The sequence below is a fragment of the Crocuta crocuta genome, unplaced genomic scaffold (genome assembly GCF_008692635.1).
Source record: "Crocuta crocuta isolate KB4526 unplaced genomic scaffold, BGI_CrCroc_1.0 scaffold73, whole genome shotgun sequence".
Lineage (NCBI taxonomy): Eukaryota > Metazoa > Chordata > Mammalia > Carnivora > Hyaenidae > Crocuta > Crocuta crocuta.
This window is the reverse complement of record NW_027529443.1, coordinates 5,629,515-5,651,945: the sequence shown is the minus strand read 5'-3', so window position 1 is coordinate 5,651,945 and position 22,431 is coordinate 5,629,515. Positions and strand designations below refer to the sequence as shown.

The window sequence follows — 22,431 nt, the reverse complement described above, 5'->3', positions numbered from 1 at the left end:
ATCTGAAGCAGGCTCCAGGCTCTGAGCCAGCTGTCAGCACAGAGCCCGATGCGGGGCTCGAACCCACAAACCATGAGATCATGACCTGAGCTGAAGTGGACGCTTAACCGACTGAGCCACCCAGGCTCCCCTCAACTTCCAGTTTTAGACAGTATCCCATGGGGGTCAGGGTGGACATAACTCCTGAAGTCCAGAATCCTGCCTGAAGAACTTGATGGGACGAACTAAAGCCCTTGTCCCAGACACAGGCCCTCTGGGGGGTTGGGGACCACCTTGCATATCCAAGTTAAGGTATACCCTACTTTGCCTCTGTCACCAATGGCAGGCATAGAAGGCATAGAGTTTCCTGGGGAAATAGCACAGGATCCGTCTCTTTCCTTCTTCTTTGGGGAGGGGAAAGCACCCAGCGCAATACCAGGCCCCTCAAAAGCCTATACCATGGTGGTAAAGGCTGCAAGGTACCAATCCAGTCCTTCCACTTACTAGCTGTGTGGTCTTGCACAAATGACCCCACCTCTCTGAGCTTATTCTCCTCCTCTATAACATGAAGGTAATAGTAGTGGTTATTGAAACACAAAATGAAATATATGTGGATTATATGTATATAGAGAGACTATATATGTATATATATGAGACTGATGAAACTTTTTATAACCCTGAGGTGACTCTTCATATATACAATATATAGAATATACAATACACATATATTAGTTCCTTTCTAAAAAGAATGCATCATGTACGCTGATGAATGTGATAATTTGCTTTCCAGCACTCCCCCAAACAAAACTTTTATCTCATCAAAGTGTATTCCCCCAATTAGTGATACCTTAGAACCAAGGAAAGAGGGTACTGTACCTGGCAAATATTAAGCGGCCAACAGTTGTGGGCTACTGTTTATAAGGTTCTCTAGAAACAACAAATGCTTGACTGTGAGAGAAGAAGTTAAATAGAAGTGAAACAGAAACCCCACTTGCAGGGAAAGCGGAGGGGGAAAGCCTGGAAAACGTGGCTAAGAGTGGACGGAACAGGATCTAAGTTGACTGCCGAGAAATTCTCTTGGCAGATTGCATCTGTCAGAAAAGACTTGCGGTGTGTTTGCTCAGTGCCAGACACTAAGCTAGGCACGAGGGGGTCAGTGAGATAGGAATACTGCCCTCCAGAGGGCCAGGTGGGAGGAAGCGATAAGGCGCAGGTGGCCGTATTCTAAATAAGGCAGAGCAAGATAAGAGACGTGTAGAGGCTGAGGTGTGGAGGGCTCCTGCTTCAGGCACCCAGGGGAAAGGTCCTTCAAACCAGTGATTTGTGGGTTAAACCCCACCCAGCCCCTACACAGCTGGGCAGCCTGGGGGCTGCATGAGGAGAAAGCAGCCCTTGGGCAGCTGCAGTGGCCAAAAAACCAAATATCCTGGAGAAAGGGACCGGGACCTTAGAATGCAGACTGTCCAGCCTGCAAAGGGAAAGAGAAAGGCGGCCTCTGAGGGCATATGGGCTGGTGTTTCCCCAGAGTCTGGCCTGTCCCTGGAGGCCAGGGAGCGTGAGGTCACCCACTTTTCTTCTCTGCTCCTCCAGCTTGCCTGGCCCTCCAAGTCCCATCCTCGCCATGGCTCCCGGAGAGAAGATCAAAGCCAAAATCAAGAAGAATCTGCCCGTGACGGGGCCCCAGGCGCCTACCATCAAAGAGCTGATGCGGTGGTACTGCCTCAACACCAACACCCATGGCTGCCGCCGCATCGTGGTGTCCCGCGGCCGCCTGCGGCGCCTGCTCTGGGTTCTCTTCACGCTGACGGCCGTGGCCCTTATTTTCTGGCAATGTGCCCTCCTCATCTCCTCCTTCTACACTGTCTCTGTCTCCATCAAGGTCCACTTCCAGAAGCTGGATTTTCCTGCCGTCACCATCTGCAACATCAACCCTTACAAGTAAGAGCCAGGAGCAGGGATATGGAGTGGCCCCCCTCCCCCTCCAGAGTCCAGGGCCCCACTCAAAGACCGACACATGCCAGCCCATAGGGAGGATTTTTAGAAATCTGAATTTGCTGCCAACATTGGTAAACTCCCTCCCCCAGGTTCTAAATCTGTCCCAAGTTGTCAATCTATCAGCTGCTTCTGAGGCTGGAGGAGCTCAGGCCATGCAGGGGCGGGAGTTGGCAAGGGTCAGTTTCACCGGGGAGGTGAGGCCTGGAATGTGTTCACACCACCTCCCACCCCAGGCACGTGTGAATGCACACATGCACACATGCACACATATGCACAGACAGCCTAGCTTAGCCATTCCCCCCCTCCCCAGCCCTCTAAACTCACACCCTTGCTGTCCCCGAAACATGAGCTGGAGGCTGACTCAGACATGACACCCAGGTGACTTCCGGAAGCATCTCAGCTGCCCCAAACCCTCAGCTGAGTGAACCCAGCCCCACTAATTGAGATCACTGGGCTCTGGGCAGGATCAGCCCTCGGTACTGCCCTATTGTCTGCTACAGGGCCTGTTCTAAATGGGTCACTGGAGTTGTGCTTAGGATTATTGAAAACTGATCTGTGAGGCAGGTCAGAATCTGGCAGAATTCGTCTGAGCAGGTGTGGGCGTGGGGAGAAGGGAGGAGCAGGGGAGGAAGAGTATCAAAGGAAACTGGTCAAAATCAAAATCAGGCCTAAGCCTCATTCTCCACCTCAGAGTCTTTTTTGTCCCCCCCCCTCCCTTTCTTCCATTTATCACTTGTGCCATAATCATTTACTCAGCGTCTACAAGCTGGCATGCACTGTGCTAGAGTCTGGGGCATAGAACTGAACAGCCCAACACAGAACTGGTCCTAGTAGAGTTGAGTTATAGTGGAGGAGTGAAATATTAGCAAATATAATCACACTAATAAAATTAATAGTGACTGTTTACACATACACGATAAACTCACCGAATCTTTCTGGTGATCTCATTTTACAGATGAGAAAACTGAGACACAAAAGATGGGAACGGGACCCGAGGTAGTTTGACTCTGGAGTTTATACACTCAATCATGATGCTGTGTCGTCTATGCGGGGAGCAAGGGGCAGAGAGAGGAGAGAGGAGGGCAGTTGGGAGAGAAGCCACGACTACTTGGTATTATGGAGATTTGAAGATGAGGCTGTGCTTCATGTGGTCAATTCATGTATCAATCTTCTGCGTTCCTGGGGGTTATCGAGGAGGCAGTCATAACGTTTCTGTCCCAGGACTGACTGCAGGGGAAGCAGTGTGCAGGGGCAAGTGTGCTGGGTAGAGATGGAGCTGGTCCCCTGGACCCACTTCCAGTTAGCAGTTATTGTCTTCACTGTAATTTTCCTCACCGTGGCTGGTTTATGGGAGGTACCTGACAGTCACCACTCCAGAAATGCTGGTTGGGGCAAACTTACCAACACACCCCAAGAGCAGGCAGATGGTGGTGTCAGAAATGAAGCCATGAGAAGTCACACAAGGGTCACATGGGAGCCTGTCACCATTTATTCAAACTGATAATCACTTTGGATGGGGCAAATCATGAAAGGAGGTGGGGGAGAAGTGGGCCCGAGGCTGACACACACTAATGGAAAGCAGAGGGAAGAAGTATGAGCTCTCTGTCAGGGGAGCTTCCCCTCTCCCTGACTCCTCCTTCCCCATTTGGCAGGTACAGTGCAGTGCGGGACCTTCTAGCCGACTTGGAACAGGAGACCAGAATGGCCTTGAAGAACCTGTATGGTTTTCCAGAGAATAAGTCTCGAAAACGCCGAGAGGCAGAGTCTTGGACCTCGGCTTGGGAGGGCACACGGCCCAAATTCCTCAAACTGGTCCCACTGCTGGCTTTCAGTCAGGATGAGACCAACAAGGCCAGGGACTTCCTCACAGGGCGGAAGAGGAAAGTCAGTGGGAGCATCATTCACAAGGCATCAGATGTCATGCATGTCCACGAGTCCAAGGAGATGGTGGGATTCCGACTGGTGAGATGCGTGTCCTCACAGCTGGGGTCACGGATGGGCTAGAGATGGTGGGTCCAGGATGGTTTCTCCTTAGCCACTGTCCCTATGGTCCCACTCAAAGAAATACACCCAGTTAAGGGTGAAGATTCTGCAAGCAACTAAAACTGATTCAGGCAATATATTAAGCAGAAAAAAAAAAACAAACCAAAAAACAAAAAGCCCTGCCTTAGAAAGGAACCAGAAGCTCATGGAGACCTGTCAAAGGACAGAAATTAGGGAAGGTCAGGGATCTACGTGGCAAGAAATGGTGAAAAGTCATTTCAGATATGGCTGCTGGATTCAATAGGCTTTTACTATTTTCAGGCTTTTTGTTAATCCATCCAGAAAGACAAATTCAGATCCCATCTTGGGACTATCTGATGGGCCACGTTTGGATCGGGTCACCTAACAGAGGGTGAGGCGTCATGATGGACAGTCTCATCAGACTGTATCCAACAGGGGAAAAGACGTTCCACCAAACCAAAATTAGGGTACAGACACCAGAAGGAAGAAAATAGATAATAAGCAGCAGAAACACCCAATGTTCTCTGCAGTACTTGCCTTTGTGAGGTGCTGTGGCCTGACTTTTCATCTCTCCTTCTTCATCCCAATTAAGGGGCTCTAAAGAAGCAGCCAGTCACCAAAATTGAATTCCAATAGTGTCCTGGGGTAAGGCAATCAATCACCTTACCTCTCCATGCCCCAGACATCGCTGTAGGATGAGACATCTCTTCTATACATTATACTTGGCTTGCCAATTGTGAGACCTTGGAGCGCAGTTACAAATCCTGAAGAAATGGCCCTGTCCCTTAATCATGGAGACTCTTCAAAGTCTTCCTGGGTCTTTTATGAGATACTCTCTTGGCTATCCTTGATAGCAAAATCTATCCTTCAATGTCTGTCCTTTTGAGAGAGATTCCAAACCCTGTGTGATAAAAACATCTGGAACATGGACTCTGTGCTGACAGCTCAGAGCCTGGAGCCTGTTTCAGATTCTCTATCTCCCTCTCTCTCTGACCCTCCCCTGCTCACGCTCTCTCTCTCTCTGTCTCTCTCTCTCTGTCTCTCTCTCTCTCTCTCTCTCAGAAAGAAATAAAAACACTTAAAAATTAAAAAAAAGGGGGGGGCACCTGGGTGGCTCAGTTGGTTAAGTGTCCAATTTCAGCTCAGGTCATGATCTCACGGTTCGTAGGTTTGAGCCCTGTGTTGGGCTCTGTGCTGGCAGCTCAGAGCCTGGAGCCTGTTTCAGATTCTCTATCTCCCTCTCTTTCTGACCCTCCCCTGCTCCCGCTATCTCTCTCTCTCTCTCTCTCTCTCTCTCTCTCCCTCTCTCTCTCTCTCAGAAATAAATAAAAACATTAAAAATTAAAAAAAAAAACACCTGGAGCGTACTATAATCTCCCTCTAAGGCTCACGTTATTACATATTTTCCCAACTAAGGATGGCATTTTGGTCAACATTTGGTGGGTGAAATAATGGAGATGTCATGTCTTGCTCAAGATTCTGCTGAAATATACTGAAGTCTGGATGAGCATCCAGATTTCTAGACTGCTGATCCAGTAGAAAATGGCTAGAGGTGGGTAGGAAGTCAGTAGCAATAATAAACCAAGCCTGGATATCTGGAGACCCTATAGAAGCTGGTTTTTCTTCTCACCTGGTAAGCAGTCACAGGGAGCCATGACAGTGGGACTCTGTGTCCTCTCAGCCCCTTCCTGGCCCCTGAGGTTGATCTCTCTCAGCCCTTGGAAGTAAGCGGAAGCCTATCCTTGCTTCATGTGTCCCTCCTGTTCTTCTGAGTGTGTGGTCTAGAGTCTCATGTCCTCATCCTTACTGTGCTTCTCAAGGCCAGTGTTAGTGCCAGTGGCTTCAGCCTACTGTCTCCTCTTATTCACAGTGTTCAAATGACACGTCCAAATGTGCCGTCTACACCTTCAGCTCGGGGGTCAATGCCATCCAGGAGTGGTATAAGCTGCATTACATGAACATCATGGCACAGGTCCCTCTGGAGAAGAAAATCAACATGAGCTACTCTGCTGAGGAGCTGCTGGTCACCTGCTTCTTTGATGGCGTGTCCTGTGATGCCAGGTCAGGAAAGGAAGCTGCCCTCTTAGCTCTGAAGACCAGTGACTCTGAGCCCCTAGCCCCTACCCTGCACCTGCAGCTCGGCTACAGGGCTTGGGAGTGAAAGATGCTCTTCTCATTGACCCTGCCCTTTGGAAAACAACTTACATGGGATCTAGGCTCTAGAGTCACTGAGGAAGATAGAGATGGCATAGAGTCAAAATATCTTTGAACTCATTAAGTTACTCATAAAAACAGAGTGGTTGATGGTATATGTATAGCCTTGTATGCTACCAGCATGCACACCAATGATTGAGAACTACTGATCAAGCACAGAGGAAGAAGTGAGGGAAGGGAAGGTGGGAAAGAAAGAGGAAGAAAGATCTTATATACAGATGGGTGAGCTCTCAAACGTTTCTGTCTTTAAGATAACACTCAGATCCCTGGTGGTGACTGAGCAGTGATGGGACATTCTAGAGTGTTCCTGCCTATCCAAAAGCCTTACTGGATACAAAAGCCTTCGTTTTTTTAAACACTAAGCCTTTCTATATGTTAGTAGATATATTGGACTTTATGAAACTGAGTGATTGGAATCATATCTGCCTGAGGTTGGGTTCTAAAGTCAGTGTAAGGACACATCTGATGTGTCCTTGGGGTCCCTCCATGGAGGGTTCCTTCTCTGGGGATCATTTCCTGGTGTTGGAATGAAAAATGTCAACTGTTGGCTGAGAAATTCACGAGTAGAGGAATCTGGGGCAGACATAGGGCACAGGGAGAGCCACATCAGGATGGAGACAGAGCTGGGAGGATTAAGATGGGGAGCAAAGCAGAGAATAGTCCTACACCAACGCGTGTCACCCTGGGTGAGGGGCTTTGTTTGTGGTTTATCTGACGGAAGGTGGAGAAATTAAGTCATGTCTATTAACCATTGTCCACAAAAGAGAGTTGACCCCACAAGCCCTTCCCATCCAGCCTTTAGCTCAGATGCATGAGGGGATTTCCCACCAAAGCTCTTTCTGACCCATATTCTTCTTCATAGAAACTTCACGCTTTTCCACCACCCAATGTATGGGAATTGCTACACATTCAACAACAGAGAAAATGAGACTATCCTCAGCACCTCCATGGGGGGCAGTGAGTACGGTAAGGAAATCTGCATGAACAGTGAGCATCCTGACAGGAGAACAGTGGAGTGCCTGAGCATTCCAGAAATGTGGGATCCCTCCACCTGGCCAGAAACCAGGACTCCCCTTCCCCTTTTGCTGTGCTGTTTCTATCAGCTTCTATGTTGGCTCTTCCTTTTTTTTGGTGTCTGTTTTCCTTTTTAATGTCTCCTCTTTACTTTTGAGAGAACAACAGTGATGTCACTGGGGTTTCTTCTCCTGGCAAACCACTCTGGCTCAGGCTTGTAGCTGGAATGAGTAATGCAGGGCAGGCAGCTTTCAGATGGTCTTGAACCCAGATATGCTGACCAGGAGATTAGGGAGGCAAACATACCTTTATCTTGGTTAAGATAACACATTCTGGAGCCAAAATTCACGGCTCTGCCACTCACTGTGTGACCCTGTGCAAGTTATTACACTGCATATACACAGTGGGAATCATGATAGTGTCTCTGCTATAGGATTATTGAGAGGACTTTATATATGCAAAGTGCTTAGAATAAATCCTGGCACATGCTGTATTAGTCTGCTCAGGCTGCATAACAAAATAACACAGACTGAGTAGCCTAAACAACAGACATTTATTTAGTTTCCGTTCTGGGATCCAGGGTCAAGATGCTGGCAAACTTGGTTTCTGGTGAGATCTCTCTCCCTGGCTTGCAGTTGGCTGCCTTCCTGTTGTGTCTTCGCCTGATCTTTCCTCTGTGGCAAAGAAAGAGAAAGTGAGAGAGAGAGACACACACAGAAAGAGAGAGAGAGAGACAGAAAGAGAGAGAGAGAGAGAGACAGAAAGAGAGAGAGAGAGAGGTCTGGTATCTCCTCCTCTTATAAGGACACCAGCCCTATGGGATTGGGGCCCTCCTTATGACTTCATTTTACCTTTATTACCTCCCTAAAGGTCCTATCTCCAATACTGTCACATTATAGAATAGGATTTCAACATATGGATTAGGAGGGGAACACAATTCAGCACTTAACACACATGAAACACACAATAAATATTAGTTGTGTGTTGTCATTACTACTATTGGTACCATTACTACTCCCACCACCACTACCACCAACAGTACTGTTACAACCTCCAGTACTATTATCACTGCTCTTACTATGGTGACTTTTGTAGGCAAGGCAGGAAACAGATGGGCCTGGGAAAGTCCTAAACAAATTAAACTTAAGTTGATATACAAATATCCTCCCACAAAGAAAGGCAGGAAAACCCCATATGGACTCCTAGACTTTGCTACTGTGTAGTCTGTATTCTTACCAAGTCTGTAAGAAACCGTAATCCAGGGCACATACTTTAGTGGAAAGAAGTAGTCTGGGAACTGGCAGCAAAGAGTTGCAGAGTTCAGGCTCTGCTGCACATGTGCTGTGTGACCTTGAACAAATCACTCGGCTGCCCTGGGCTTCCATCCCTTCATTTACAAATGGAAGAAGTCAGAATGACCTCTCAAAGTTTTCTTCTGTCAATCCATGTAGGCCAGGAGCTCATTTGCTCTGCCATTCACCAAACTTTTATTGAGTGCCTGTTGTATGCTGGGTTCTCTTCCAGGTGTCAGAGACCCTAAGGTGAACAGACACCCTCTCTGCTTCCAGGAAGTTTGAATAATAGTGGGGAGACAGACAACAAATGAATGAACAAGCACATAGACATTATCTGATTATAAATCCGAATGAGGACTATGAGGAAAATAAAATAGTGAAGGGTAAGGGGGTGCTGGGGCCAGAATGGGAGTTTTATTTCAAATAAGGGGCCAGAAAGTCATCCATGGGAAGAGTTCGTTAGAGGTGAGATCTGTATAAGGTCCGCCGAAGAGCATTCAGGGCAATAGCAAGTACAATAAACCCCGTGAAGGAAATGAATTTGATGTGCTCTAGAAGCAGAAAGAAGTCCAGTGTGCTTGGAGCTTCTTGAGAGAGCAGGGAGGGGGATGAGGAGGGAAACACAGGCAGGGCTGCATCATCATAGACATGACAGCCACAGTGAAGTTTACGGATTTTATTCTGTGACATGTCCCATGTATCCAGTGAGATGTCGCTGAAGAGTTTTAGACAAGGGAGTGACCTGATCTGATTTACAATTTTAAAAGATCCCTCTGCCTGCTGGGTGCAGAATTGATTGCCAGTGTAGGAGGTGAAGTATGGAGAGGAGTTAGAATGGGGATCAGACACTCTATTACTGATTTTCTCTAAGGGCTTAAGCAGCCACAGCACGGCATGTCCATTTGGGTGCTCTGAAAAACCCCCCATCTCAAAGGATCATGTCAAGATGCATGTTTTTGGACTGGGGGGCGCCTGGGTGGCTTAGTCGGTTAAGTGTCCGACTTTCGCTTAGGTCATGATCTCGTGGTTCATGGGTTCAGGCCCCGCGTCGGGCTCTGTGCTGACTGGCAGCTCAGAGCCTGGAGCCTGTTTCAGTCTGTGACTCCCTCTCTCTCTGACCCTCCCCTGCTCACGCTGTCTCTCTCTCTCTCCTAAAAATAAATAAAAACATTAAAAAAAATTTTTAAAAAATGCATGTTTTTGGACTGAGTAGCAGTTCCTTTATTGCTCAGCAGGACTGCAGCAGTGACACTGTTTTGGGGGGACACAGCAGTGAGCAAGTCAGGCACCCCCAACTCCCTTCTCCATGAAGCTTCCAGTCTAGCCCTATCCACCTTTCACTTTGTTGGAAATACCTGCATCTTGGTTTTGAGACTCCCAAAGCAGCAGGAGAAGTAGGCTACCAACAGGGAGTGTTGAACGAGCCTTTGACCACAGCAGCCTCTTCTCCTCTCAGGGCTGCAGGTGATCTTGTACATCAATGAAGAGGAGTACAATCCCTTCCTGGTGTCCTCCACTGGGGCGAAGGTGATTGTGCATCGGCAGGATGAGTACCCCTTCATCGAGGACGTGGGAACGGAGATTGAGACAGCAATGGCCACCTCCATAGGCATGCATCTGGTAAGAGAATATTCCGGTTTCTGTAGAGGAATCAAAGGAGAACATCTTTCTTTCTTTCTTTTTTTTTCGCCTCAGAGAAAACCAATAAGGTGCGGCTTGTGAAACAACATGTTGGTTTCAAAAGGAAGCATCGTCTTGTATTTTCTAATAGTTCCTGCAATGATCATTCCAGTAGTTATACTAAAGGCTGTCTTTGTATCTTCTGTGTAGATGAAGGAGGACATAGGATGCCATTTTCAGGAAGAGTTGAAGGAACTTCTTTATGGCAAAAACAGACATTAGCATTTATTTATCGGAACTGTGTGGGAAGCAAAGCATCAGACACTAACTATGTTTGTCATTAGTATAAATAGAGCAGATTAACACCTTTCTTTCTGGGTCACTTAAAGGTCTATGAGGCATGTAAACCACTCCTTAAGGACTAATGGGAAATCACTAGGCCATCAAAGCTCTAGTTAACCAATATTTAGCCATCAGTTTCACTTTATTTACCAACAACCCCCCTTTCCCTCAAGCCTTTGACCCTCTCTGACCTCACTGGGTGCCAAGAACACTCAAACTTGTCAACAGAAGCACATCTGGGCTGCAGACTCCAATGCCAAGTAAACCATGCCCAATGGGAGCAGAAGGGCAAGGCAAGGAGTATGCTCCAATGCCCCCAGCCACTCCACTACTTATGCAGTTTTCTTGTTTGCAGGGCTGGGGTCTTTCTATGCCAGTAAGCTCTCCACCTTTTGTCTTCATTCCTTGTAAATCTGTCCTCCAGAGTAGTGGTATCCAAACCTGATTGATCATCAGACTCAAATTCACTGAGTCAGAATCTCTGAAAGATAAGCCCAACACCTCTGTGTTTACCAAACTCCAGTGATTATTCCAAGAGGCACCAAACTCAGGAACCTCAGCTTTAGGAAGCTGAGTAGTTCAACACGAGAGGAGAAGAAAAGTGTGTCTTCCTAAGTGAGAGTGAAGCTAGAATGACAAAAGCTTTAACACAGCCATAAATGATGGCTTCATCCTGGGTTATCAAGTGATATAGTGGGCACTGGGGCTTGTATATTCATCCATCACTTGTCCATTCAACAAGCATTTTCTGCATGCCTTGACGTGCTGGACACTGGGGCCACATCAGAGTGGAAGGCGATGTCGCTATCCTGTTAGAGCTTAGAGTCCAGCAGAGAGGATCAATAACAAACAAAAAATTGGACAAATGATTAATTATAATCATCATCAGTACTAACAAGGAGAAATGCGGGATGCATGAGAACATATCATGGGGATGGCTTACCTAGGGCTTTGGTTTAATGGGGGGACATGGGGAGTTCAAGGGGTGATTTCTTGGGGAAGCAATATTTAAGTTGAGACAGCTGAGATGATGAACTGGCATGGTGATATTCCAGATGAAATCTGTGGCTTTAGTGCCCCATAAAAGGGAAAATCCTGGGAAAAAAAAAACCCGAAAAAACAAAACAAAAAACCCAAAACCTATCAGGATGATTTCCTGGAACCTGAGTGCTCTCAAGAGCCATGTTGTTTAGGGGCTTTGTTCCAACGGGAGAAGTTTGTTCCAACATGAGAAAGGTCGAGTACCAACTCAAACTGTGTGCATACTGATCGCCTCTCCCCTATCCCCCAAAAAATTTCGAGCCCAACCTACAAAACTGTGGCTTGAAAAGACTTGAGGGTATTCCTTAAGAGTCTGGGCCATTGATTCCTTTATTTACTGGGATTGCAAAACCCCCTAATCAGAACAATGGACATTTTCACCTAAAATTTCCCAAGCAGTTTTATCTGCACCCTGAATAAGAACTTGGGATTTGCATTACATGTGATCCTTTAAACCATGTTTATTACCTATCCTTTTGCCTTCTCCTTCCCTTCTGTCCCTCACAGTGTCTGCAGACTTGGAGGAGAGGATGGAGNGAGAGAGAATCCCAAGTGGACTCCACACTGCCAGCACGGAGCCTGATGCAGGGCTTGAACTCACAAACCGTGACCTGAGCTGAAATCAAGAATTGGACATTTAACCAACTGAGCCACCCAGGCACCCTTGCTTTCTGATTTTCTTCTCTGAGCTTAGAAATACCCACTATCTCGTTAAACCAATGTTTTCTTTAACAATGGTGAGCAAACAAAGACATGGGTGGGTTTTTTGCTACACGTAATTTGAGATGTATAAAATCAAAGCCACAGAGCAGGGTCAGTCAGCTCTCTTGCTGATTTATGAGCATTTGGAACAATAAAAAGTGATCTTAGGGATTATTAGGAGGTCAGCAGGGGGTCACTAAGAATAAGTCCAAACAGACTAGACTTCCTTCCTTTCTTGCTTGTTTACTTATCTTGTTGAATAGGCATGTTAAGCTGGTAGACTCAGTCAGTTGGTTAGGCAGTTGGTTAAAAAGTTTACCATCATTCATGGAAGGGCTGTGTGTCCAAAGCACTGGAAATTCAGAGTTGAATACAACAAAGTATCTACCTTCAAAAGATCTTATCTTTAAGACAACACAGCTTTGTAATACAGTTCCCAGCTCTGTGGGAACAAAGACATTCTCTGTCTTGTTATCAGGCCCAGTTCTTAGAACATAGATACCCAGTAAATAATGGTGCGTGGATAGACAGATGGATGGATGAATGTACAGATGAATGGGAGCCCAGATAGCAGCTGTTGATGAAGACTTCCTAGTGGATGGATTCTTGAAGGACAAATGTCAGGCAAATAGTTTCTGGAAGGGCAAAGCAATTACAAAGAGATCACAGGAAGGATTTTAAGCTGAGTAGTGAAACTTTTTGAGAAGTCTCTTTGGCTAGTGTAATCAAGATACTGAAAGGAACACATTTACAGTAATTCCAGAAAGAAATGATGAGGACCTTAACTGAGACAATGGCTGTGGGGATGAGCATAAGTAAATGGATTTGAGATACTACAGCATTGGAAGCAACAGGACTTGACAACCAAGGGCAGTAAGGAAAGGACAGGGGAAGTTAGATTGATATTTAGGGTTTGGCTTGGGCATTGGGCTGGAGAGAGGTGCCAGGCTAAGAAATAAGGAATGCAAGAGGAGGGATAAGCTAGTGGGTGAAGATGACCACTTCAGTTTGGGACATACCCAAGTTTGTGCCTTTGGGAAATCAAGGTGAAAGTCTCCATAGATGCTATGAACCTAGAGCTCAGAAGAAAAACTGCGGTGGGGGGCGAGGTGGGTATCTAGTGTAATTCCAGCCTTGGAAATAAAGACCATCACCCAAAAAGTAACAAAATGTAAATGTTTAAGGGCTGAGCAGAACAAAAATGGAGAAATAGAGGCAGTGAATGAGGAATGGAGGCCAGAAAGAATTGGTGTCAGATACATCAAAGAAGAGAGTTTCAAGGAAGGTGTGAACCAAACCACCAAATACAGTTGAGAGGTCAATCAACATAAAGGGCAAAAGGTGCTCTCTAGGTTTGGCAACCAAGAGATCATGGGTATTCTTTGCCAAAGCAGTTTTCAGCAGAAGGAGTGGAACAGAAACCAAAGTACAATGAGCTAGATCATGAATGGGAGATGAGGAAGTGGACAAGGGTAGACAACTTACCTGGGGTGGCGTGAAGCCAGGTCCTGGAGAGAGGGGAGACTTCACTGTCATTGCAAACCCTACTGTGCATTTTTATCATAAAACACGTGCACACTTCTTTTCACAAGCATATGTGTAACAGCGATTAAGTGCCCAGCTTTGTGGGGAGCCTGGGAGGCTCAGTTCATTAAGTGTTCAACTCTTGATTTCAGTTCAGGTCATGATCTCATGGTTCGTGAGTTTAAGTCCCATGTCAGACTCTGTGCTGACATTGTGGAGCCTGATTGGGATTATGTCTCTCTCTCCCTCTTTCTCTGCCCCTACCCTGCCATACGTGTGTCTCTCTCTCAAAAATAAATAAAAACTAAAACAAAACAAAACAAAAAACTGTCCAGCTTTGCACTTTAGTTGCCTAGTCTCAATGTTTCAGTTACTTCATCTGTGAAATGAGGATGATAATAATAATATTACTTTATAGGCCAGTGAGAATTCAACAAGTTGATTCATGTGAAATACTTGAAACAGTGCTTCATATGTAGGAAGTGCTCTAAAAATGTCACTTATTACTGTACTTTTTTTTTTTAAGAAAAAAGGTATGAAGGGAAGGAAACATAAGTTTGGAGCAAAAAGAGACGTTAGAATGGTTATTCTTGTTTTTAGTGACACTTTCCTTCTTTATGAGATGTTGATCCCTTCCATCTGTATAGAAAGAGTACTCATTACTTGTCACTTGTGTTGGAAATATCTTTCCTGGTTTGTGCTTGCCTTTTAGTTCTCTTTATCTACTGTTTCACATGCAAACACACCAAATGTTTACATAGTCAAAATCTTTGTTTTCTTTATTGGTCATTATGTTTATTGAGGATTTTCCCTCTTTGAGATCAGATACTGAGCTGAGTTACCTTCTAGTTATTTTATTATTTCATTTGATGCTTTAACCCACTAGAATGTTTTTTCTGTAGGATGTAAGTAGAGATAGAATTCACTACTTCCTCCAAAGAGATAACGGTAGTCCTAACTTCATATATTGAGTAATTATTTTTTTCTCCATTGATTAAAAGTATAAACTTTGCCACACAAAAATAAATTTTAGAATCTATTACAGTATAAAAACTGAACAAAAGCAAAAAGAAAGTTAAACCATACTTAATTCCATGTAGGGTATCATACTGCCACTTGGGCTTTTCTCTGGCACAGTTCATACCTTTAAAGAGATGAGCTGAGGGCTCCTGTGCAGATGCCTGCCTCCCCCAGGATTCTAAGAAAGAAGCATAAAAGGTCTGGTTTGATAAAAATGGGCCCTGTTGCCCACACATATATTCACGTACACTTAATCATGCCTACATGCCAACCTGGGCTCTGTGGACAGCTCAGCAGGACCCAGAGTCTTGAAGAAACATCAGCCCAGAAAGCCTTCTACTTCAGGAAGCTCAGGGGGTGGCATTGAGTTGAGGTGCCCTTGAGAGAAGCCACTGTTAGCATCTATGTACCCCAGAGCCTGCCCCCCCCCCGACATGTCCTAGAGGCTCTGAATCTGTTAGCCACCCAAGTTATTTGGAGGAATGAAGTGAGTCTGTTTCTTTTGTACTGACACAGGAAGATGCCCACTCTTTGTTGTTAGTGAGAAGGGGAGATTGCAGGGCACAGGGAATGTGTGAGTGCATGTCTGCCTGTCTGCCTGTCTGTCTGTATACCTGAGCTCAGCTCTGCTCCTCTCCTAGAGAAGAGAGGAGACCAGCCCATCACTTTCCCCTCTGTGCTTCTGTTGTTTAAATGTTTTAAAATGGGCACTGTTAATTGCCCTTGAGGTACCTGTAGCTAATTGAGGGAGACTAATGGTCAGCAAGCAGATGGGTTACAATACAAAGAGTTTATTGCTACTGTGTTTTCTACCTGTGTCAAACTTCTTGATTCTTCCCTCCTCCACCCCCAGTTATCTTTCTATCTGACTACTCTTAAAAGAGAAAAGATTTTTTTACCCTCTCACAAATTTGTGATCCATTTCCCCTTTACTCCCGCTCCCAGTAAACAAACAAACAAACAAACAAGAAACCTGGCTATAAGCTGGTTGCAATTTATATTCAATTATCATTTCCCCTTGGGAGACATTATCTTTTTTTTTTAACGGGCTTGTCTGGATTGTTTATTTGCAGTGACAAATATTAAGCTAGAGCCAAACTTAGTAAGACACAAGAAGACATAATTTAATGAAGTTTTTGAACCGAGAGTTATAATTCTCTTACCTCCTCGGACCAGGGTATCATTCTACTCTCTTGGGCATTCCTTGGCCCTCTCTAAGAAAGTCAGTTTTTCCAAGTCAACTTCTGGGACTAGAAGACAAGAAGGTAGGAAATGGGTCCCTCACTGGGAGGAGAATCCCATGTAGCACACAGTCCTTGCTTGTCTCCCTCCACCCCCAACCTCCTGCGCCCTCCCAGTGGATTCTCCAATGGCTCACTACCATTTTGAAAACCAAATCCAAATCCCGATTTCCCAGCATGGCATAGGAGGCTGCCATGGGTTGACCTTGGCCGCCCTCTCTGGTTTCATCTTTCTTGTGCTGCATTCCAGCCACCTTGCCCTTGCCCTACCCCCTCCCAAAAGACTTACTGCTTCTTCTGCCTTATCCCCCCTCTCCCACTTCGTAGCAAATCCAGCTCTTTCTTGCCATTCCTTGTTGAGCCAACAGGTCCCTTTCTTGAGGACATCTTCCCCAATCACTCTTGGAAAGACTGTACCCTTCCTTCCCAAGCCCTCCAGTCTCTCTTCCCAGTTTCACTGATCACTACCCACAATTGTCCAAAGTTATATTAAGCATTTATTCCTTTTGACCATCTGTCTACCCCACTAGGAAGTAAGTTCTGTGAGGGCAGGGAGTACGTCTACTTTGATCATTGTTGAGCCGCAGGGCCTAGAATAGTCCCAGGCACCTAGTGGATGCTCAATAAGTATTTACTAAATGAATGACTACATGCTCGCTCAGCCCCCAGGGGTGCCCCTGTCTGGGTCCTGGGGCAGGGTAGGGCTGAATGTGTGCTATTGTGATTGCAGACGGAGTCCTTCAAGCTGAGCGAACCCTACAGCCAGTGCACAGAGGATGGAAGTGACGTGCCAATCAGTAATATCTACAATGCTGCATACTCCCTCCAGGTATGGGCGGGAGAGGGCACTCAGCCCTGGGTTGTGGCCTGGACACAGGAGACAGTTATATATATCTAGGGTGTGTCTCGGACCAGGAACTCTAGTGATAATTCCTGGGGTTCATCCAAAGATCTCAAGAACAAATGATGCCAGCTGGATCTAGTTCTCTTCAGTCCGTCTGTAACCAGAGCTGAATTGATTGCTTGAGATTTGCATGGAACACAATGTACAGATGAGACAGGCCTGCTTCCTAAATAAGCCTTGGCAGGTGAGGGGCAGGAGAGACACAGTCTGGGAGAGGCATTGGCTGAGGGGGTAAGAAACCTGGCCTACGGGCCCACTCATGCCCCTCACTCGCTGATGCCCTTGGGCAAGTGATACCATCCTCAGCAATCACAGGGGGAGGTTGGATTGGATCTGGGGTGCTTAACTGGCAGCTCCCAGGCCCCTTCCAGGCTGCACACCTAGATTTTCCAGCCTGGATGGTGTTTAGAAGTCAGGGAATTTCATCAGAAAACCTGGATTCTCAGCTTCTCTTGAAAAACAAGATCTGGCTGCATTGGGCCCATATTCCTGCTGTGTAAGCAGTGGGTAGAGTTGCCCCGTTAAAGAAGATGTGTGTTCTCATTCCCCCATGGTCCCCACCAGCCCCTACTGTATTACATGTATCAATGGTTCCCATGAGAATTTGAGTTTTCAACCGTCTAGTGCGATCATCTGTTCTGCCTTCTTACGTTCTGAAAGTCTGCCATTCCTCCTACTGGGATGCTCAGAGTTCATGAAAATCAATCCAGTAGAATAAAAAGAGAAGGTGTTCCTGCGTACTGGGTCCTCTAGCTTACATCAGAGCTGAGCTGAGAGGTGGTAGGGATGCTAAGTGAAAAGATACTATTAGAAAATGTCTGCTTATAGTAGAAATACAGTCAAACTGAATTTAAGACAGAAAAAGAAAAGAATTGTAAGGAAAGGAAAGGAAAGGAAAAGAAAGGAAAGTTCAGCTCATTGGAAAGACACTCTTGGATAATATTTAGGGAGACGCTACCATGTGCTAGCACTTTACATATATCAATTCGTTTCCTGCTCACAACAACCTCGTGAAGTTGGTATTGTTTTACTTATTTTAACAGTGAAGAAAACAGAGCATCAGAGAAGTTAAGGAACTTGCCTGTGGTCACACAGCTGGGACATGGCGAATGTGGGATTTGAGCTGGAGTAGCCTATCTTCAGAGCCTTTGCCATGAGCTTTTATGCTATAAGCTTTGTGGATATTGTGGTAGCTTAGGATCCCCAAGTATCCTCAAAAGTGGAGGGATGGGGCCTGAGAACAGAAAAGTTGGGTACTGTGTTTCTCTCTGTTTCTCGGCATCCCCTACTCACATGATTGGAAAGGGGCCATCCCCAGCCGCAGCTCCAGCTCAGCCTGTTTGTCCCATCTCAGTTCACCGGAATTCTCAATAACTGCTCTACCCTGGTGCCTTTGGAGTCAGGCCGGCCCTGGCCCAGTCTGCTGTGACACAAGGGGCACATTAATGCAGTCTGCCAAGGCTGTGGGAAGCTGACCCTCTGGATGAGGGAAGTGTAGGGAGGGAGCTCTCTGGCATCCACATGCAAGGAGATTAGAATCCCTGGGTTTCGTCTTTCAGATCTGCCTTCACTCGTGCTTCCAAACAAAGATGGTGGAGAAATGTGGGTGCGCCCAGTATAACCAGCCGCGACCTCCAGCAGCCAACTACTGCAACTACCAGCAGCACCCCAACTGGAGTGAGTGAGACCCACCCTGGGGGATGGAGTCGGCCCAGCCCCAGCCCCAGCCCCAGCCTGTGCTTTGGCCTTTTGTGGGAGGGAGATATTAAGCAAGAATTTTACTCCTGTCCCCAAGCCTGGCTTGAATTCTACTTTCCGATTAGGACCAAATGCTGTACCCCAGCCTGTGCTAAGAGGTTGGCCATCTCTATCAACTCCAAGAAACAGGAACTATTTCACAGAACAGATAACTGAGGCTCAGAATGGTTAAGCAACTTCTCCAAGGTCACACAGCCCTAGGGTAACAGAGCTAGAGTCAAAGCAAGGGCTGCTGACCCCCCCAACATAAACCCTTAACCTCCACAGTATTCTGTCTCTCAACATAACAAGGCAGCATTTGTTTCCAGAGAAACAGTGTTTGTAGAAAATGGGAGCAGAGGGGCGCCTGGGTGGCTCAGTCGGTTAAGCGTCCGATTTTGGCTTAGGTCAGGATCTCAGGGTTCATGGGTTCGACACCCATGTCAGGGTCTGTGCTGACAGCTCAGAGCCTGGAGCCTGCTTCAGATTCTGTGTCTCCCTGTCTCTCTGCCCCTCCCCTGCTCGCACTCTGTCTCTCTCAAAAATAAATAAACGTTTAAAAAAAATTAGCAAATGGGAACAGAAATCATGAAAAGGAGTCCTGCAGAGGCACCATTGGTGACTCTCAGGAAGGGCGCTGTGGCCCCGCAACTCACACTGCCCTCTGCCCTTTCCGTCAGTGTATTGCTACTACCAGCTGCATCAGGCTTTTGTCCGGGAGGAGCTGGGCTGCCAGTCGGTGTGCCGGGAAGCCTGCAGGTGAGTGGGCTGGAAGGCTGGAACCCGAGGGGCTGGGCCAGGCCGGGCCAGCCATACTCATTCCGTGCCCTTCTCCCCTTAGCTTTAAAGAGTGGACACTGACCACCAGTCTGGCACAGTGGCCTTCCGCGGTTTCCGAGGTAAGTTATTCTTCCCTGTCTTTCCCCTCACATCCTCATCCTGGACCCCAATGTCCTGCCTGTGCCCTCTGGCCTCAGGGGAGATGCACAGGGGAGGCCAGGTCGGGGGGCTGAGGCTGAGCGGGGAGGCACATGGGCTGGCTCTGGCCTCTCTGGGCCTCCCCAGGTCACTCCTTTCTCCATCACAGAAATGGTTGCTGCCCATTCTCACTTGGGACCAAGGCCAGCAAATAAAGAAAAAACTCAACAAGTAAGCAGACCCCTGCCCTGTTTCCTCTGCCTCCACTGGACCCAGGCCTCAGCCTCCTTACTTGCTTCCTCACTGCCAAACCTTCTTTTTTTCATCTACTCATTCCTTTATTGAACAAATATTGATCAAGCTTGTGTCAGGAGCCAGGCCCCACTCTAGTCCTGGGGCTTTCAAATATTTTGACTGTGACCCACGTTATGAAAATAGTTTTCCATTGTGGCCTATTGAATAGATAAATGAGATAAAAGTCTCATGTAACAGCACTTCCTTATGGTGTACAAAGCATTTGGGCTGATTTTCAGATTGTGTAAACTGGTATAGCCAAACCAACTGTTTACATCCATTCTAACAATCATGGCGCCATTCTCAGTGATTAGTGCCCATATCAACTGACAATGGGTTTGAACATCTCTGTGGCTGCAATGTGATATTTCCTATTCTGTTTCCCTTTATCAAAAGTTTTTGGTCATGGCCTAGGAAATTTATTTCATGGCTTCCTGACGTATCTTGACCTCCTTGGAATAATAGTCCCCTGAGCTGCTTCTAATCCCACTTAAACTTTCCACATCAAAATTCACTTCCAAGGGAGCTTCAGCAAAAATCAGCCAGGCCAGAGTTCAGGGACCTCAGGGGATGGAGATGAAGGTGGGAGAAGATGGGGGAATTACCACGTGACCTCACATCTTTCTGGGCCCTTACCATCTCCACAGTGGAGGTTAGTCAAGCCTCCAACATTTATTGCATATCCACTAGATACCAGGTGCTCTATGTGGTGCTGGGGGTACCATGATGACTGAACAGACATGATCCCTGCCCCCAAGGTGCTGACAGTCTAGTCATAAAGGTAGACTTTGACCGAGCAATTGCAAACTCTTAAAGCAAGCATTGCACGCCAGTGACCCCTACACCAAATCTAGCCCTGCAAAAGCAACCCATTACTTCCAGCTTACCTTGAAAGATCAGAAGTTTTGGAAATAATAAACCTCCATGCTTGTGTCGCACTAAAGAGCTGAGTCATAGTTGCCCCTTTGGAATAAGCGTGGACTTGCCAACTTGCCACAGTTTCATGCAGCGGCTAACAGCACGGACTTCGAAGCCAGATTTCTCTAGGTCTGAATACTGGATCTGCCATTTGTGAGCAGTGTGGTCTTGGGCAGGTTACTTAATCAATCCATGTCTTAGTTTCCACATCTGTAAAATGGGGATGATTAAAACATAGCGACATAGGGTTGTCGTGAGCATTCAGCAAGTTAATTCACATAAGGCACCTGGAACGGTGCTTGGCAACACAGGAAGTGTCCAATAAATGCTGGCTGTTATTATGGTCATTATCATTATTACGTTATGCCCAGCCTACCTCATTCATTCACATTACCTGCATGTCTCTTGCGCATATTTGAGATTGCAATCAAAGAATCGCAATATCAGAGCTTAATGAAGAACGGTGTGCTATGGGAATATATGGCTGGGTGGACTAACTTGGTCTGGTTGGGAAATAATTTTTGAGTGAATGAAAGGTCTAACCAACCAGGCCCAGGCTGGAGATGTGCTCTAGGGTGCAGAAGGAGCCTCAGGAGCCAGGTTCTAAGATTACCCTGGAGCTCAGAGCCTAGGCTGTGCTGGAGGCTAGGAAGGAGGGAGACAGCTGTGCTGAAGGGCTGGTCATCTGGTAGACACAAAGGCACCTGACTCACCTGGGCCCTGCCTGTTGCAATTTCTGCAGGACGGACTTGGCTAAACTCTTGATATTCTACAAAGACCTGAACCAGAGATCCATCATGGAGAGCCCTGCCAACAGCGTGAGTGGCTTCCTTCTGGGACCTGCCCAGGGTCTGCAAATGTGCCCATCTGCCTCGCCTCAGGGAACAGAGTTAAATGCTAGGGATCCAGCTGAGCTGGCAGGGCCACCATAGGCCAGCCAGGACTTGGTTCAGATAAGGCAGAGGAAGAGGGGGGACAGGAAGCCTGCCCACTTCCTCTTCCAAATCCATTCAGGGCCAGGACTTGCCAGGGGCTCTCTTGGGAATTGGGGTCCCTAGTTGGATGGAGGGGCCCTCTTAATGGTATAGCTTGACTTCCCTTGCAGATCGAAATGCTTCTGTCCAACTTCGGTGGCCAGTTGGGCCTGTGGATGAGCTGCTCTGTTGTCTGCGTCATTGAGATCATCGAGGTCTTCTTCATTGACTCCTTCTCCATCATTGCCCGCCACCAGTGGCAGAAAGCCAAGGAATGGTGGGCCCGGAGGCATGCTCCTCCCGACCCTCAGGGCCAGGACAACCCAGGCCTTGATATAAATGATGACCTGCCCACTTTCACCTTGGCACTGCGCCTGCCTCCAGCCCCAGGGACCGAGGTGCCTGGCACACCGCCTCCCAGATACAACACCTTGCGTTTGGAGAGGGCCTTCTCTAACCAGCTCACAGACACCCAGATGCCAGCAGAGTCCTGAGGCGGGAAGGGGAAGAGAGGTGTAGCTAGGACCCCCAGCCACGGTCTGAGAACTCAGACCCTGTCTCCTGCACACAGAGGGGACCCTGGGTACCCCCTCTGACTGGGCTTTTCAGAGACATTGACTAAAATCTGCTTTGAACAACAACACGGGGCCTGGATGCGTGCAGGGGACCCCTTGGGCCCTGCCCAGCAACCCTGA

At 47.1% G+C, this 22,431-nt stretch overlaps 1 protein-coding gene across 1 annotated transcript; it reads left to right on the top strand.

Annotated features, from left to right (window-relative positions):
* The first annotated feature begins 267 nt into the window (after positions 1–267).
* On the top strand, positions 268–22,230 carry SCNN1G (sodium channel epithelial 1 subunit gamma). The gene is made up of 13 exons (XM_077760296.1): positions 268–291; positions 1,570–1,917; positions 3,627–3,936; positions 5,849–6,039; positions 7,055–7,158; positions 9,958–10,121; positions 16,722–16,820; positions 18,455–18,572; positions 19,313–19,391; positions 19,474–19,531; positions 19,720–19,781; positions 21,505–21,580; positions 21,868–22,230. Exons 2-13 carry the CDS (start codon positions 1,601–1,603, stop codon positions 22,228–22,230), a joined length of 1,941 nt encoding a protein of 646 aa, XP_077616422.1. The 5' UTR covers positions 268–291; positions 1,570–1,600.
* Positions 22,231–22,431: the final 201 nt, after the last annotated feature.